General features: G+C 36.5%; 1 protein-coding gene across 1 annotated transcript in view; it reads left to right on the top strand.

The window, feature by feature from the left end:
- The window catches only part of LRRC69 (leucine rich repeat containing 69), a 120,630-nt gene that overhangs the window by 29,137 nt on the left and 72,199 nt on the right, over positions 1–19,294 (top strand). Inside the window, exons 4-5 of the mRNA XM_011970095.1 lie at positions 878–1,073; positions 4,429–4,500. Of these exons, the coding sequence (XP_011825485.1) occupies positions 878–1,073; positions 4,429–4,500 (268 nt within the window). The remainder of the gene's footprint in view (positions 1–877; positions 1,074–4,428; positions 4,501–19,294) is intronic.

Raw genomic sequence — 19,294 nt, 5'->3', positions numbered from 1 at the left:
TACCAGATAGGTAACTTGGGAAATTTATTTACTGCCTCTAAGAATGCTTTATTTTCCTCACTTTTAAAATAAGAGTAGTAATTCCAACCTCAGAGTTTTGTTGATGATTAAATTTAATGCACAGGCATGTAGTTGTGCTTAGTAATGTTAATTCCCTTCTGCTTCCTTATTCATAATATTTTTTCTTAGCTTACTATTCTCTCTTATTGCCCTAGTTTATAAGTTCTTTTATTCAGGGCCAAATTCAAAATGTCAATTCTTTAGAAAAACTTGCAATATGCTTCAGGAACCATATCTGCAATTACAGAATCAAATTTCCTTAACCTTTTTCTCCTTAGCCAATGGTATTTGCTGTTCTCAGTTTATGGCTCTATTTAATATCTCCTTCTAAACCATGACATCCAAAAGGGCAGAATTTGTGGCTGATTCATCTTTGAACTTCCACAGCAATTGAGCAGTACTCATATCTATTTGGTACTAGGTATATTTATGTCTATGTATGCTTATGCCTGTACCTGTATCGATCTGTATACATAGGTGTGTCCATGTTCTCCTTGTCCTCTAGCTTTCTCTTGGATATGAGCAATGTATATGTATAAAGGAAGGAAATAGAATTTTCTTTTTCTTAAATCTAGGTTTTGATTACCTAACATACTTTTAACATAAGCCATCTGATTACAAAAGGTCTTTAAAAATGAAATTTCAGCAAAAACTTTTTATACTTATGATTCACAATAGTTGTAAACACTTGACTGAAGAAAGCTCAGATGAGCTACAAAAAATAAACTTACACATGGCTTCTGCTAAGTTGGGCCTATATAGTGGACTCTTGTTATTCTTGTGAGTTTCATTCATATACTTTGGTGTTTTTTTTTAGATTAAAAAGTCTTACTTACATGAGTATAAATTATAACCAACTAGTCAGCATTCCTAGAGAACTTTGTTTTCTTAAGAATCTTGTTGAACTTCAACTTAACTACAATCAGCTGATATGCATACCTGAAGAGATTAAGTTCTTGAAGAAGCTTCAGAAATTTTTGCTAGCCAGAAACAACATTGGAGTTTTGCCAGAGGTGAGCAAAACGTGGAACCACACCACTTTGTTGTTGGAGAAGAGCTCAACATGATGGGAGGTGGTTATAGATTAGATTTGGGTATCTGAGTATAAGTCACCACTTGCTTTCCCTCAGATTAAATGTAGTCAGTTCCCAAATCCCTATGACAGAGGAGAGGAAGGCTATAATTTGAATTATCCCACATAGCTAGGGCTGCCAGATTTAGTAAATACAAATATAGAATGCTCACTGAAATTTGAATTCCAGACAAGCAATGATTAAATTTTTTTGCTATAAGTATGTTGCAAATATTTCATGGAATAGACTAAAAAACATATTTATTGTTTGTCTGGTATTTCTTTTCTTTTTTTTTTTTTTTGAGACAGAGTCTCATTCTGTTGCCTAGGCTAGAGTACAGTGGTACGATCTCGGCTCATTGCAACCTCCACATCCCAGGTTCAAGTGATTCTCCTGCCTCAGCCTCCTGAGTAGCTGGGATTACAGGAAGACACCACCACGCCCAGCTAATTTTTGTAATTTAATAGAGACGGGTCTTCACCATGTTGGTCAGGCTGGTCTCAAACTCCTGACCTCGTGATCTGCCCGCCTCGGCATCCCAAAGTGCTGGGATTATAGGCGTGAGCCACCGTGCCAAGCCTTGATATTTCAATTTAAGTGAGCATTATATATTTTATCTGGTAACCATGTATACAGAACAAAATACAAGTTCATTTTGGCTTTGGAATGTGTACTGGCTCTCCTCCTTTTTTCCTTCATATTCACTCTCTGTCCTGCCTTCTGCTTGGGAGACTGACCTGTGTGGGCAGCAGTGAACTCCTTTGTCTTCTGGTTTCCTTTTGGATATGGCAGATGAGAGGCACTAGCGGGAAGTGACAGGGCAGGAGGATAGCGAGTAGTTGATAGTATTCAACTACTTGAATTGTGGGTTGGCTGTGTGCCTTTCTGGAAGGCCACAACTAATGAACTAATAACATCCTTACATGGGTAGATAGATAGATAGACAGATAACTGGATAGATAACAGGGGATTTATTAGGGGAATTGGCACACATAATTATGGAGACTGAGAAGTCCTACAGCAGGCTATCTGCAAGCTGAAGACCCTGGAGTGCTGGTAGTGTGACTGAGTCCAACTCTGAAAGCCTCAGAACCAGGGAAGCCAATTGTGTAATTCTCAGTTGGAGGTCAAAGGCCTGATTACCGGAGGTGGTGGCTGGAGGGGAAGGGTACTGGTGTAAATCTTAGAGTCTAAAGGCTGGAGAGCCCAGAGTTCTGAGGTCCAAGGGCAGAAGAAGAAGTGTCCCAGCTCCAGAAGAGAGAGGAAATCACTTTTGTTCATCGAAGTCACTAACTGACAGGATGGTGCCCAGCAATACTGAAGATATATCTTTCCTACTCCTTCTACTGACTCACACACCCATCTCCTCTAGAAACAACCTCACACAGACACACCCAAAATAAAGCTTTACCAGCATTCTAGGTATTCCTTAATCCAGCCAAGTTGGCACCTAAAATTAACCATCACACTAGACTTCTTGTAGTTCTATCCCAAACAACTGTTTGCTCTTAATGGAACATCATTTGTTCCAAAGAACTCAAAGAATCTCAGCTTAAACTTCACTTTTTCCAGGAAGCCTTTCCTGACCTCCTAATACCAAATTTTCCACATGTCACTGTTTCCTTAACCCTTCGTAACACTTCTCATTCTCATAGCACGACATTGCCCTTGCCTATTTGTGAGTTTTTAAACCTTCATTGAATACTCGTGAGGGGTATACACATGCAAAGATTAGAACAAGGCAGCAACAAATATCAACAGCAATAATAGTGGCAGTCATGGCAGCAAAAATGAACAAATGAAAATGAAAGAGTCAACAGCAATGGAAGTAATGCTATGAAGTGTTTTCAAGTAGGGTGGGAAACCCTTATATCATAACATGAGATACTGAAGGAACACATTGGAGTCTGAAAATCTCTGCAGCTAATACAATACAAAGGAGAGTATCATGGCAATGGAAGATTATGTAGGACTTAAGAAGAGAACTCCCTTCAAGGATTTGCTGTCTAGCTGTAGGGAAGGGGATTGCAGACAGCCTCTAGCTGTTAGCTCTTTCAGGGTCTGCCTTAGCTGCAGAGAGCCTCTTTTCTTGTCCAAGGTCATGCCCTTCCTAAAGCATTCTGCATCTTGTGACCTAACAAGGGAGGGATATAAAGTCTTGGCCATTTCTGCCTGATAGAGAAGAATTTGGATGGGCAACAGCCCTCTGGAGCTCCCCACCCACCTAAACAAAATTCTATTGTGTCTGAATCCCACCTCAACTTCCCCATCTGCTCAGTCCTGCTTCCTGACCCTGCCTTTTATAGGGGTGATCCCTAATAAACATTTAGCACCCCAAATTCCATCTCAGCATCTGCTTCCAGAGAATGAAACCTGAGATAACATGTGACAAAACTGAAGAGGAAGAGTACTGGCATGACTAAAGAGGCATATCGTCTCCCTAGGGAGAGGTATGATCATCAATATATGAGTGACGTTTTAGAAATATCACTATAAGTGGTTGGGACTGTTTAGTAAGTCATACCTCTATTTTTCAATTTTTAAGTTTTTTTTTTTTAATGTTTCCACTTAAAAAGAAATAATACTTATCCTTTGCTTGCTAGTAGAAACGCCAGAACCCAGATGCATTATAACAACCGTGTGGTTACTATGGTAATGAGCAGTCACATTTGGCATGTAGTAGAGGCGGTAACAGATCTTCTTTCTTTTATAAGGAAAGGGTTGTGTTAGCACAGGGCTAAGTAAAAGGTAGATGCTTAATAAATCCTGGTGGAATTTTTAATAGAGACAATACTCTAGGATTACATCTGTTTTCTGTTTCTCAACATCTTTCTATTTTTAATAATTGACAATGTCTACTGAGTGCTCACTGCATAGTAGGCCTTTAGTAAGCACTTTCAGATTCGTAACTCATTTAATTAATTCAACAACCATATGACTTAAGGGCTTCTATTAGCATTTTCATTTTACAAATGAAGAAATTGAAGTACAAAGAAATTAAGAAATTTGCCCATAGTTATAGTACCTGCCAGAGGTGAGATTTGAATCTAGAAGTAGTGTAACTCACAGTGGCCATGTTACGTTGCCCTAGAGTGGTCAGAGGAAATGAAGAATTCAAAGATATCTGGCAGTCCAGGATATGGGGATCTGCTTGGGAAGATGTACTGAAGAATTGGTCGGTACAGTGATTAGAAAGACGGCTGCCTTCGTCATGTTGGAGCTTTAAAAAAATTTATGATTTTCCTTATGATTTTGAATATTAGATTAAAAAAATCTCTTCTGTTTTCTGACACAGGAACTTTGTGATCTTAAAAAACTAAGAATCCTAGACATAGCTGGAAATATTATTCAGATATTTCCATCAGGAGTAAGTAGAGTCAACTTTCATTATAACTGAAAAATAATGTTGTTTATGCTATTGGGAATAGAAAAAATATGGGCAGACAGTAAAATCTGTAGTAACTGGAAACTTAAATTATACAAATGACTCAAAGATTTGCTTTTAGAATTTCAAAACCTGTTCTCTCTTGTTTCATTCTTTGTGCTCTGTGCCTGCTGAACTTGTTTGAACTAAGTGAACTCTGATTGCTATCACAAATATTTTAATATATCAGCTATGATTAAATTTTTTGGTTATTACACACTGCTTTTGGTCACCTCTGACTTTTTGAAAATATTACTTTCCAGAGCATAAATTTTTATCCCTTGTAATTAATCCAAGGGTGACACTTTTGTTAGTTGTTTTTAGGCCATAAACAATGAAAAATGCACTTTTTTCTCATTTGAAAATGAATTTTGACCTCATTTTATTTCAAATACGGTGAAACCGTTTGTGTTGGTAACTCCTAATTTTTGAGAAAGAAATGTCAGTTTTCCTATTGCATTTTTATATCCAATTGAACATGCTTAAATTCATGGGAATAATGAGAAGTCCATCTATCCAGAAGGTATTCAATGAATAGTTGTTGACCCATTAATTATTTTTCCTGATTTATCCACTCTAAATTGAGGTTTTAGTCTTTTTCTGCCTCCTAGAGCAATATTTTATACTGAAGGCAATTCAAATATAAAAAAATGAGTGTAAAGTCTGTGTTTTAGAAAAAAGTATACAGTTTTTAAATTGTGGCAAAATATACACAACGTAAAGTTTACCATTTTGATCATTTTTACTTGTATAGTCCACAGTACTAAGTACTTTCACATCGTTGCACAACCATTGGCATCATCCATCTCTAGAACCTGTTCATCTTCTCCAACTGAAATTCTGTATCCATTCAACTCTAACTCCCCAGTCCCTTTGTACACCTATTTTAGAAGTTCCTATAAATACTTTGAAATACGATATTTCCCCCCTCCATGGCAAACACAAATCTACTCTATGTCTCTGAATTTGACTACTCTGGGTACCTAGAGTACCTAGAGTAAGTGGAACCAGATATTTGTCCTTTTACTACTGACTTATTTCACTTAGTAAAATATGACTAACATTAATTTATCTTATAGAATGTGTCAGAGTTTCCTTCCTTTTTAAGGCTGAATAATATTCAGTTGTATGTATATATGACATTTTGTCTATCCACAGGTATCTGCCCACCTGTGGGACCTTGGGCTGTTTTCTCATTTTGGCTATTGCTGCTATGAACATGGGTATACAAATATTTGTTCTTTATCTGCTTTCAGATCCTCTGGGAATATACTTAGATGAAATTGTTGAATCATATGATAATTCTATGTTTAATTTTTTAAGGAATCACCACAGTGTTTCAAAAAAATGTGTGGATTTGAATGTTTAGTAAAAATTGGCTATTGTTAATATTGACCCTGAAAATGTGACATGGTTTTATTTACCCTCTGTGTCTTAATTTAACTCTCTGTGTCCTGTGACGCCTCCCTGACTTCCAAAGCAGCCTTCTGGTGCCACTTTTTCTATAGTATCCCTGGTGCCACTGCTACTTCTATGGTACCTTCTGTTGCCACTTTTTCTATGGTGTTTCTATGGTATGCTTGAGCAACATAATGGAGTAATTCATTTCAAGTCTTTCTCGCTTTTGGGTGGTAAGCTTCCAGAGAAAGAATACTCTTTTTTTCCTCTATACCTGCAGTGTCTTGAATTTTAACTCAATACATATTTGTTAAATGAACAAATCTAACTAACGTTCTTAAACTTCATTTATTTTTCACCTTAGTAATCTGTTAATTGACTGTTTCTTCTATGAAGCGATTCTGTACTTAACAATTTTGATAAAACATAATTACTTAGATCTCAATAATTTAGAGTAATTTTGACAGATCTGAGTTGGTTTCATCTGTGTAGTACCTATTTCAGAAATTTCTATAAACACTCTAACGTAAGATGATCTGCAAACTCATCTGAGCTTTGGTCCAACCATTTCAAATTATTTTGGTTCAACTGATTCAAAATCAAAGTTTCCCACATTAAAAATATGGCACAAGTGGTGGACCTAGAGGATAAATGACTGACTCTAGGTCACACTATGATTATCAGTGAAAGAGAGTAAGTTTCAAAGTAATGGTAGAGAACATTCAAAACAAGCCATACTTTTTGTGAAACAGAGTAGTGTAGAAGTGAATAACATAGACTTTGGAGTCATATACACATGAGTTTAAAGCACTAATTTCCTATTTTCTAAATTTGTGATCTCAATTTGCTTAATTTCTAAGAGTTGCTGTTTCTTCATCTATATAATGACAATATTAAAACCACTAACCTCATAAGGTTGTTATGTCAAGCAGTGACTATGAAGCATTTTGTGCATAGTTGGTTTCCAGGAATGGAAACTATTATATGTTGTGTATAAAATATATACCAATAGTGAAATACTAATAAGTAATATATAATTATAGCAATCATATGCTCTCTACTGGTGATAATAAGAAGCATTAACCTTGTGAAGCACATCTTTAAAAACATTTTTGAACTATGAGAATATTCAAACATACATAAAAACAGACAGAAAAGCAAAATAAAGCTCTGCGTACCCGTTACTTTTAAGTGTATTCTTAACTCAAAGATTTAAAACCGCATTGTGCATAAGTGCCTTTGAGTGGTTTATTTTGCTGCTTTATAACTACTTTTTAAAATAAGTATTTATTTAAGAGTGTTTTGCTATTTTATGATTTAAATAAATTTGGTGTACAATTTAGAAAATGCAATTTTTTTAGAACAGTTTTTTTTCTTTGAAATTCACATGGCATTTGAACATTTGAAACTGTATTTTCTTTCTTTTGAAATGAATTTATTTATACATAAAAGTGAGTCATTTAAAAAAAACATTAAGTAAATGGTGGCACAGGCAGCATGCAGCCCATCATGGTGCTATTTTGTAGCTATGGTGAAAATCATGAAAGAGGTGAATGACTGATGTTTGGAAAACTCTGCTAGAATATTCATTCTGGGTGGTTGGACTGCCTGAGGGAGAGGTCAGGATCTGCCTGAATTGGGCATTCTTGGTGGGGGAAGCAGCATGTACGGATTAGTGTGAACATGTTAGGAAGGGTGGGAAGCTCGTATGATAGTGGTGCAGGGTACTGGGGTGATACAGAGGCCTTCCTCCGAGGTCAGGCTATGGACTTTGACTCCCAGGGGGAGAATCCAGGGGCGGATGCGTTGCAGGGAAGTGACAGCAGGCCAGTGTTTATCAGAAGGTTGGAACCACTGCTAGTAGAGATAGTGCTGTCCGGTGGGCAGGGCCCCAGGCCTCCCATCGTGAACTCTTTCCATTCATCCCCAGCTTAGGTACAGAGCCACGGATCCTAATTTTCACCAGGACTTTTGTATAAGAATATACATTAAATGGAAATTTACAGTAAAAAATGGGACTATTATAAATATTTGTTCATATGTGTTAGATTAAAAGAGTTTCTGTGTTATTTAGATATTAAGAAAAAATCTGGCATGATCACATAGTGAATGAATTGTTTCAGAAATGGCCAGGTATGGTGACTCACGCTGCAATCCCAGCACTTTGGGAGGCTGTTGTGGGAGGATTACTTTTGATTCCAGGAGTTCCAGATCAGCCTGGACAACATGGTGAAACCCCTATCTCTACAAAACAAACAAACCACCAAAAAAATTAGCTGAGTGTGGTGGCACACCCTGTGGTCCCAGTTCCTTGAGGTGAAAGTATCACTCAAGCCTGGGAGGTTGAGGTTGCAGGAAGCTGAGATGGTACTCCAGGCTGGGCAACACAGTGAGATCCTGTCTTAAAAAAAAAAAAGAAATGTCTTGGTTCTGTTATGAACATGTAGTCAGATCTGCTACAGAGAGACTTTAGTTTCTTTCCTTATCTCTTTTTTCCTTTCCTTTATTTTAACTTAAAAAAAAATTAAAACTGAAGAATTTTAGAAGTTGTACAACTTCTGCATTCTTCTTAAAATGTCAAGCAAAATAATAGTATGGAATCAAAAGTTTTGGCTGGGCGCGGTGGCTTACGCCTGTAATCACAGCACTTTGGGAGGCAAGGCGGGTGGATCACCAGGTCAGCAGATCGAGACTATCCTGGCTAACACGGTGAAACGCTCACTCTACTAAAAGTACAAAAAAATCAGCAGGGCTTGGGCGGGTGCCTGTAGTCCCAGCTATCCAGGAGGCTGAGGCAGGAGAGTGACGGGAACCCGGGAGGCAGAGCTTGCAGTGAGCCCAGATAGCGCCACTGCACTCCAGCCTGGGCGACAGAGTGAGACTCCGTCTCAAAGAAAAGAAAGCTTCCATTCCAGGACCTCTTCATGTGTGTTTTTAGAAAAGTCTGTTAAAACAGTTTTTTTCACACGATACTATGTCTGGATTGGTTTTATTATATTTAATTGCCCAGTATGATTTTTCTTTTAAAAAAGTACCATCTGGTCAGGCGCGGTGGCTTCTGCCTGTAATCCAAGCACTCTGAGAGGCGGAGGCAGGCTATCACCTCAGGTCGGGAGTTTACAACCAGCCTAACCAACATGGAGAAACTCCGCCTCTACTAAAAATACAAAACTAGCTGGGCGTGGTGGCGCATGCCTGTAATCTCAGTTACTCAGGAGACTGAGGCAAGAGAATCGCTTGAACCCAGAACGCAGAGGTTGCAGTGAGCCAAGATCATGGTGCCATTGCACTCCAACTTGGGCAACAAAAGCGAAACTCCATCTCAAAAAAAAAAAAAGGACTATCCAAGTGTTCTCCATAAGGCGTTAAAATATATCAATAGCAGAAAGATCAGCAAGAGAAAGCAAAACTCTGGGGGCTATTTTGATCTGATCTATCATTGCACAATTTTAGAACATTCTCAGTTTTCTCATATATAATTTTTTGATACCTAATTCCTGTCAGAGACATACCAAATTATTTATTGTGTTAGTTTGCAAGTGTCCTCAGCTTCTTGAATGAATGGGTATTAAGATTTAAGATGTTGTCTTCATTTATCCTTTTGTAAGTAGCATTTTTCTGGTAATTCATTCATTGTAGAAAATAAGTAAATAAATATAGGAAGAGTAAAATGTAAGGTGTCTTTAAGCTTACCTTCCAGAGAGAACACTTTATTGTTTTCTTCAAGAATCTCATTTTTATATTCTCATTTAAAAAACCTTCAATGTATGCTGCATAAAGAAATACGTGTCTTACTTTGTCATTTTCACTTAACGTTATATATTAAGCACTTTCCTTAAATGAATATTCTTCAATATGTGATTTTTAATCATTGGGTATTCTTCTACCTTTTCTTTATCATATGTTTACTTTTTCTGACATTTTTATTTATTGCTAGAATTAGAATTGGAGTTTGAATGAGCAAGCCTTTGAGAGCAAGGATTATCTGAAATAAAATGTCTTTATTTGTATCTGTCTTTGAGAGAATAACATATCTGAAGTATGGCCTTTAGTGGACACTGGGCAATCTATGGCAACACTGTCAGTTGTTCAGTTAGTGCAGGAAACGGTGATACTTGTTTTATTGGTTTCCTGAGGCTGCTATAGCAAAATATCACAACCTGGGGCTTAAAGGACATGTCTTTGTTTTCTCTTCTTAGAAGGATACCAGTCCTTGGATTGTGGCCCACTCTAATCCAGTATGACCTCACTTTAACTAGTTACATCTACAAAGACTGTTTCCACATAAAGTCACATTCTGAGGTTCAAGGTGGATATGAATCTTGGAGGACACTATTTAACCCATTATACTTTGATAGAACATTGAGTTTATTACTCTTATTTAGAATCTGCAAGGGCAATTGGTATAAACCTCCTTGATGAGGTTTATATGACATTCCAATTCCATAAACAATTCCTGAGTACCTTCTCTGTAGCCAAGCTCTCTTCTAATCTGGGGAAGCAAGTGAAGAAATATGAATGTTGCTGTATAGAAACTTTGGAATTTGTGTTTGAAGAAATCTCTAAACATTGAAGTGGAACCTGGAGATATCATAAGAACAAGATAAATATGTGATTTTTAATGATGGACAGAAATTTAAAATTAGAAAAATCAAAGAAACTGGCATGAATTAGCTTGAACAAAGATGCAAGTCAGGTAGGTGGTAATTTCATTGTTGAGTTCAAAATACTAAGGGGAAAGTGACCTGTTGCCTTCGTAACTTTTGATGATAGGGAAAGAAAAAGCATTATTATTTGCTGCTGAAGGGTTTTGGATAGGCTATCATCGTGGGATTTCTGGGAAGAAAGGATTACTAATATCTTTCTTTAGGTCAGAAAACTCAGTCTCTGAAGTAGTTGTGATTCAGTCTTTTCAACAGAAAACAAAGTAAATTATTGAAATTTTATGGTTCCTTTGAAACGGTTTTTTATTTAATCTTTTAGTCACAGGTCTTCTTTCTCTAGCTCCTCTTTCCCTCAGGAGCCCAGTTATTTTTCAAACTGCAATCATTTGAAGAAAAAGATGACCTGACAAAAGTGAGAAAAAGTTTTAATGATCATCACCAGGGAACATCATGAGGTTTGTGTTTGATGTGAAGTTTATAACAAAATATCATATATAAAACATTGCAGACCAAATAGAAAACTTCGCATTTCAATAAGCTCTTAGTTAGAATCCTCCATTAGCAATCTATCTTAACAACCTGTACTATTATGACTACTTTTCAAATTCACAAATAGTGTTCAGAGTTATCTTTCTGGATTAATACTTTGCCATTATCTAAAAATTTGCAAGTTATCAAATCTGTTTGTTATTGAATATTTCCTTGAAGAAGAGAGATTTGGTATCATTATTCCTGTTTGGAGCTGAGGACATTGAGGCTCCAGAGTAGTTTGTCTGCAGCAGCGACCCTCAAACTTGAATGTGCATCAGAATCCCCTGGATGCCTTCTTAAAACCCAGAAGGCTAGGCCCTCCTTCTAGGATTTCTGAGTCAGTAGGTTGGGGATCCCACGGGTTTGCATTTCTATTACGTTCTTGGGTAATGCTGATGCTGTAAGTCCAGCAACTACACTTGGAAAACTATTGGCCTGAATGATGGAACAGTGGCAGAGCTTGAACTTGCACTCAAGACTTTTGGCTACACTCTCAGGACTCCTCCTGCCTCTGAGGAATCCATTCTTGTCTCAGGTTGGAGCAATCTCTGTCATGCTATACAAATAAGGCATTTCTTTGAGCTCACTGGGAGTTTGGGTTCTGAGAATTTCACTGTGTCCTTGACTAAAACGATACTCAAGGAACATTCTTTGGACAATAGAATTCTTGTACACTCTGAAAAATATTTCACATAGATACTAGGATTTTGGTATGTGAACACAAGAAATGCCTATATAGTTGGAGGCTGAGTTTTATATGTTGTTTAATTCAGTTAGCCTTACTTCTTTTTAGCCACACTGTGGATGTACTTGGTGCGTATATGCCACTGACAAAACTTCTTAAACATTTATTCATCAGCCAATCTAAAATTGGAGAGATTTTTTAGCATGTGAATTTAACACTAAATTTTATTTTGGAGAAATTTGGGGAAGGCCAAATCTTTATCATGTTACTTTCATTTCTGAGTTTTGCCTTTTAAAAGTTCACCCTTTGCATTGGGTGATTGTAGTTTGGAAGTGAAACTCAAGTGTAGCTAAAACATTTACAAGGATACAGATAAATGTGGCAGCTTACAAGAAAGTGCTTTGCTAAGAGTAGACACTTAAGAAATGTGCTTAAAAAGATGTAAATTATACCCAATGCTACATTTTCCACATGCACTACTTTCTTTCAGTTTCAAATTCATGATATTAACATTCATGTGAATCTGTAGCTTCCATAAACACATTCTGTGTCAGAGTTAAGAATCTTAAGTATTTGTATATCCCTAAGGTTTGTAGGCACATACTGTTTTTATAAGAAAAAAAAAAAATAAAGCGGGAAAGCCTCATGCAATGTTGTCATGAGAAAAAGTGTGCTTGGACTATTTATGTGAAATCATAGTTATAGCACCTATTCCATTGCATCAATGCCCCTTTTATCTTTCAAGAATTCTTCAGAGTTATCATAAATAAAATCTGAGAATCTGAAAGCAATTTCCTCTTTTACAGTATGAGAAACGTAGGAGGAAAAAAATGGAAGGAACTTTCCCAGAAATACAAATCATTTGAATAGTGAGGAGAAGATTTGAATCCATTTTTCTCAAACAAAAATTAAATTTGCCTAGCTTAACAATGTACTCATTCTGTGATCTTGGACAGGTAACTCCATTACTCTATGTCTCACTTTTTTCCTCTGTAAGTTGGGGATATTAATAACACTTGTATCATCACATTGTTAGGAAAGTGTCTCACATAACAGTTGGTGGTCAGTAATGATAGAATGAATGAATAATTAAGTGAGATAATATATATAAATTCTTATTAGTGTTTGGCACATGACAGATATTGAATGTTATTTTCTTGTCATTTTAAGGTTTGGTCTGAGATACCTGCCCCTCAATCCACCCCAAATTTAGGGTTGTCTCTGAAAGCTTTCAAAGCCATGAGATCACCTGAATGGTTCTAATTTGCAACTGTTAGTGTAACCAACTGATCTGTACCCAAAGGTGTACAAGGGTGACTGGTTTCAGCAGTACACTCTGCTTCCTATTCCCCATGTTGTCTTTGCCCCTGTTCCAGGTTATTTTCCTCTGCAGATTCCTTTACATTCTGTAGGCTTACCTTCCTTGGGCAACAAAACAGAACCAATAAACTATCTCCTTGAACGGGGTCTCCTTTCCCTGGCTCCTTGCCTTTGATTTTCTGTTTATTTCTGTCTTACCCTTTCCCTCTCCCTTGTGGCTCATTTGGTTTGTTTGCCAGACCAGATTCCTCTGGAAATAGGACCTCTCATTACTGAATTCCCTTTTCCTTAGACACTTCACTTAACTTGTTGCCTACTACTTATCCTGATGTCTCTTCTTTTCTTGGATATTTTTAATTTAAAAGGATTTCTCTTTTTATAGCCAATGATTAATGATTTTGATCCACACCAGTCTAAGCATATCTTGCTATGGTGTCCTTGGTTCCAGACACTTGCCTGATATCTAGCATGGTACATATCCTAGTGTACTGTCACTCTCTGTCTGACACTTGTCTAATTCAAATACTACCAGTATCTTTTGTTAGTATATAAATATTTTTGTACTTAATACCATGTCAAGTGAAGAAAGCCATTTTATTTTTGGATGATTTCTCATTTCCAAATGAACTCATCTGCCTTCAATAGAATGATTTCCATATATGAGCAGTAACACAAATATGTGTACATACAGACAAGCATTCCTAGGAGACCATTTAGTTTTGCATTAACAGAAATATTTCTGTGAAATTGATTGAACATTTGGAGAATGTCTATTTCAAATTTAAACATGTCCATGATCAAAAATGTCCTTAAGTGGTCTAGAAAGTGCAATACAATTGTGGGAAAGAAACTCCTTGGGAAAGTGAAATTGTGATGTTTGCCTTGTATCAAAACTCCTATTAAAACTTTTGAAACTCTTTTGCAAGATGGTAGAAAATAGCCTAGAAGTTTAAAAGTGATACACAGGGAAATGTCCATAAAACTGTGGTCAAGAACATCCTGAATATCTCCACAATATAGTGATTTCCTTGGAACTTTCCACTTTGCTCAAATTGCCATGAGAAATTCCAGTTGGCTGCCTCATTCCCATTGTTGTTCTGCCTCTTTCGATTAGCAACATTAGAGATCCACTTTATTCTTGTTCCCATATGAATAGTTTATTTTCTCTGTTTAATGTTAAGGAAAAGTATACCCTATTCTTGAAGCTCATTAAATGCTTCTCTAAAATTTGACCTTGATTTTAAAATAGTATAATTTTCTTTGGTTGTCAATGCTGCCTTCAGTGGCTCAGTTTATTAGGAGCCATACATTCAAAACAACATTCACTGACCTTTTAAAAAAATGGGACACAAGCCAATGCTTTTCTAATGGAAATCCCTTGTGGGTTCTGTGGTTTTATGTAAGTGATGTAAGCTTAGCTAATATAGAATTAGTGAGTTCCAAAACTTGACTAAATGCTTTCCCTGTCACTACTTTTATGAGAATGAGATCATGTTTTCTGCTGTTCCTTATATGGGGGTGGGTGAAGAAGAGGGTGTTGAATTATACGTTATTGCTTCTTTCACCATTGTAATTCTAAAATTTCAGGGGGTAGACTTTTTGAAATGAAAAGCAGAGAGAAAAAAATCATAAAATATTATTCTTGATGCAATGGTGATTTTGTTCAAATTCTTGTTTTAAAAATTGAGGGCCCAATTAAGTTAGGGAATACAACTATCTTTCTCTTTTTAGTTAAATTACATAATTTGAGTTCTGACTTTCTACTTCTATATGTGATTTTATTGGAATTAAAGATAGGCTGACCCTGAATGCCTATAAAATATAAGTGCTGCAAAGGACCTGTTTCACATGGTATAGTGGTTGGTGAACATCATTTCACCAACCACTATTGCTAGCTACCCTTGGAAATTTTATTCTTCTAGCCAAGTACCTAATGAAAGTGATTCAGGAGATAAAGGGGATGCCTTGCTTACCTTCAAAATGCAGATCCTCAAATTTCAGCAACATTCACCTCTCACCTCTCTTGTTGAGAGGTAGAAAGGACAGGCTCATAAGGTCAGAGAGTTGGAACTTCTGTGTTTTTAGTCTTGCAGTAAAAGTGGAGTTCAAATGATTTCAAAATCAGGGTCAGTATTTTTCAGAAAGTAAACTTTAAAAAATTAGACATATTATAAAGAGAGACTGATTGAAATCAAACGTGGCTCTTGTACAGACTGTTTAAGCATTGATTTTCATTTAGATGATTTCTCTCTCTCTCCCTTCCATCTCCAAGTAATCTCTATGGAGGTCGGGGCTTTTGTCCCTTTCACTGATGTATTCCAAACTTATAACAGTGCTTAGCACAGAGTAGGCACCCAATAAATAATTGCAGAAAGGATGGGTAGATGGATAGATTGATGGGTGGGTAGATATGGATTTTACATAACAAACATGATTGCTTTGCTCTTCTGAAAAATCAAAACTAATTTGTGACAATTAATAATTAAGTTGTTTTAAGGCAGTGGATTTCAACCAGGGAAGATTTAGCCCTCCCTCCATGTCCCAGGGATATTTGGCAATGTCTGGAGATATTTTTGGTGGTGAAAACTAAGGAGTGATACTGCTGGCATCTAGTGAGTAGAAGCCAGAGATCCTGCTAAATGTTCTGTAATGCATAGGACAGTCCCCCATAACAAAGTATTACCTGGCCCAAAATGTCCATGTTGAGATTGAGAAACTATTTTACATTCCCACCAACAGTTGATTTAAGGGATTGACTATTTCTTTATGTTCTCCAGGCCTTAATCTTAATACAATACATCTTTATCAAATAGATTTTAGAGTGTATAATAATCAGCAATGTGCTTGTTAAAATGTTGATCCCTGGGCCCCATGCTCATATATTGTAAATTATTGCTAATAATGCTTTGGCTTTAAAGTTTATTTTTTTCTTGTATGAATATAGCTATATTATATATAAACATATAATATATATTATATATTTTGATTCACATTTACATGATGTATCTATTTTCACTGCCTACTTTCAACCTTTTTATATCCTTACATTTTAGATGTATATTTTATAAATACCATATAATACTTCATTTAAGAAAATCCATCTGACTATTCTTTCTTTCTCTTTGTTTGAGATGAGGTCTTGCTATTTTCCCCAGGCTGGTCTTGAACTCCTGAGCTTAAGCTATCTTCCCACTTCAGCCTCCTGAGTAGTTGGGACTACAGGCATGTGCCAATTTTCCCAGCCTGCTGGGTATATTTAATTTGTTCTACTTGTTCTGTACTCCTTTTATCTTTTTTCTTGCCTTCTTTTGAAATAATTGGATACTCTTTATGGCACATTTAAAAAAAATCTTATGAAGTTTTATATCATTTTACTATTCTTATTTTAAAACTTATTTTATTTTAGGTTCCGGGATACATGTGCAGAATGTGCAAGTTTGTTACATAGGTAAACCTGTGCCATGGTGGTTTGCTGCACCTATCAACCCATCACCTAGGTATTAAAACCTGCATGCATTAGCTATTTGTTCTGATGCTCTCCCTACCTTGCCCCCTCAACAGGCCTTGGTGTGTATTGTTCCCTTCCCTGTGTCCATGTATTCTCATTTTTCAGCTCCCACTTATGAGTAAGAACATGCGGTGTTTGGTTTACTGTTCCTGGGTTAGTCTGCTGAGTATGATGACTTCCAGCTTCATCATGTCCCTGCAAAGGACGTAATCTTATGCCTTTTTATGGCTGCATAGTATTCCATGGTGTATATCTACCACATTTTTTTATCCAGTCCATCATTAATGGGCCTTTAGGTTGGTTCCAAGTCTTTGCTATTGTAAATAATGCTACAGTAAACATATGTGTGCATGTATCTTTATAATAGAATGATTTATGTCCCTTTGGGTATTATACCCAGTAATGGGATTGTTGGGTCAAATGGTATTTCTGGTTCTAGATTGTTGAGGAATCACCACACTGTCTTCCACAGTGGTTGAACTAATTTACATTCCCACCAACGGTGTAAAAGCGTTCTTATTTATCTGCAGCCTTGCCAGGATCTGTTGTTTCTTGACTTTTTAATAATCGCCATTCTCACTTTTGTGAGATGGTATCTCATTGTGGTTTTGATTTACATTTCTCTAATGATCAGTGATGTCGAGCTTTTTTTTCATATGTTTCTTGGCCGCATAAATGTCTTCTTTTGAGAAGTGTCTGTTCATGTCCTTTGCCCACTTTTTGATGTTTATTTCTCTTGAAAATTTGTTTAAGTTCCTTGTAAATTCTGAATATTAGACCTTTGTCAGATGGGTAGTTTGTAAAAATTTTCTCCTATTCTGTAGGTTGCCTGTTCGCTCTGGTGATAGTTTCTTTTGCTGTGCACAGACTCTTTAATTATATCCCATTTGTCAATTTTTGCTTTTGTTGCCATTGCTTTTGGTGATTTCATCATAATATCTTTGCCCACGCCTATTTTCTGAATAGTATTGCCTAGGTTTTCTTCTAGGATCTTTATGCTTTTGGGTTTTATATTCAAGTCTTCAATCCATCTTGAGTTAATTTTTGTATAAGGTGTAAGGAAGGGGTGCAGTTTCAGTTTTCCACACATGGCTAGCCAGTTTTCCTAGCACCATTATTTTCCTACAACCATTATTAAATAGGGAATACTTTCCCCATTGCTTGTTTTGTCAGGTTTGTTGAAGATCAGATGGTTGTAGATTTACCGTCTTATTTCTGAGATGTCTGTTCTGTTCCCTTGGTCTAAGTGTCTGTTTTGTTACCAGTACCATTCTGTTTTGGTTACTGTAGCCTTGTAGTACAGTTTGAAGTCAGGTAGCACGATGCCTACAGTTTTGTTCTTTTTGCCTAGGATTATCTTGGCTATTAGAGTTCTTTTTTGTTTGCATACGAATTTTAAAGTAGTTTTTTCTAATTCTGTGAAGCATGTCAATGGTAGTTTGATGGGTGTAGCATTGAATTTATGAATTGCTTTGGGCAGTATGGCCATTTTCACGATATTGATTCTTCCTATCCACAAGGACGTAGTGTTTTTCCATTTGTTTGTTTTCTCTCTTATTTCCTTGAGCAGTGACTTGTGAGTGTGCCAAATAACCAGCTAGCATCATGATGACATCATGAAATTCCCACATTACAGTATTAACCTTAAATGTAAATGGACTAAATGCCCCAATTAAAAGACACAGACTGACAAATTGGATAAAGAGTCAAGACCCATCAGTGTGCTGTATTCAAGAGACCTATCTCATGTGCAAAAACATACATAAGCTCAAAATAAAGGGATGGAAGAAAATTTACCAAGCAAATGGCAAGCAGATAAAAGCAGAGGTTGCAATTCTAGTTTCTAACAAAACAGACTTTAAACCAACAAAAATCAAAAAAGACAAATAAGGGCAGTATATAATGGTAAAGGGATCAACAAGAGTAACTCTCCTAAGTATATATGCACCCAATACAGGAGGACCCAGATTTGTAAAGCTAGTTCTTAGAGAACTACAAAGAGACTTAGACTCCCACACAATAATGGTAGGAGACTTTAACGCCCCACTGTCAATATTAGACCAATCATTGAGACAGAAAATTAACAAGGATATTCAGGACTTGAACTCAACTCTGGATCAAGTGGACCTGATATCTACAAAACTCTCCACCCGCAAACAACAGAATATACAATCTTCTCAGTTTCACATGGTACTTACTCTAAAATTGATCAAATAATTGGAAGGAAAGCACTCCTCAGCAAATTGCAAAATAACTGAAATCATAACAAACAGTCTCTCAGACCCCTGTGCAATCAAATTACAACTCAAGATTAAGAAACTTAATCAAAACCACACAACTACATGGAAATTGAACAACCTGCTCCTGAATGACTCCTGAGTAAATAATGAAATTAAGACAGAAATCAAAATGTTCTTTGAAAACAATGAGAACAAAGAGACAATGTACCAGAATTTCTGGGATGCAGCTAAAGCAGTCATAAGAGGGAAATTATAGTACTAAGTGCCCACATCAGAAAGCTAGAAAGATCTCAAATTGACACCCTAACATCACAACCAAAAGAATTAGAGAAGCAAGAGCAAACAAACGCAAAAGCTAGGAGAAGACAGGAAATAACTAAGATCAGAGCAG

This window comes from Mandrillus leucophaeus, unplaced genomic scaffold (genome assembly GCF_000951045.1).
Source record: "Mandrillus leucophaeus isolate KB7577 unplaced genomic scaffold, Mleu.le_1.0 Scaffold928, whole genome shotgun sequence".
NCBI lineage: Eukaryota > Metazoa > Chordata > Mammalia > Primates > Cercopithecidae > Mandrillus > Mandrillus leucophaeus.
Note: the sequence above shows the minus strand (reverse complement) of the source record. Positions and strands in the feature narration are given on the sequence as shown.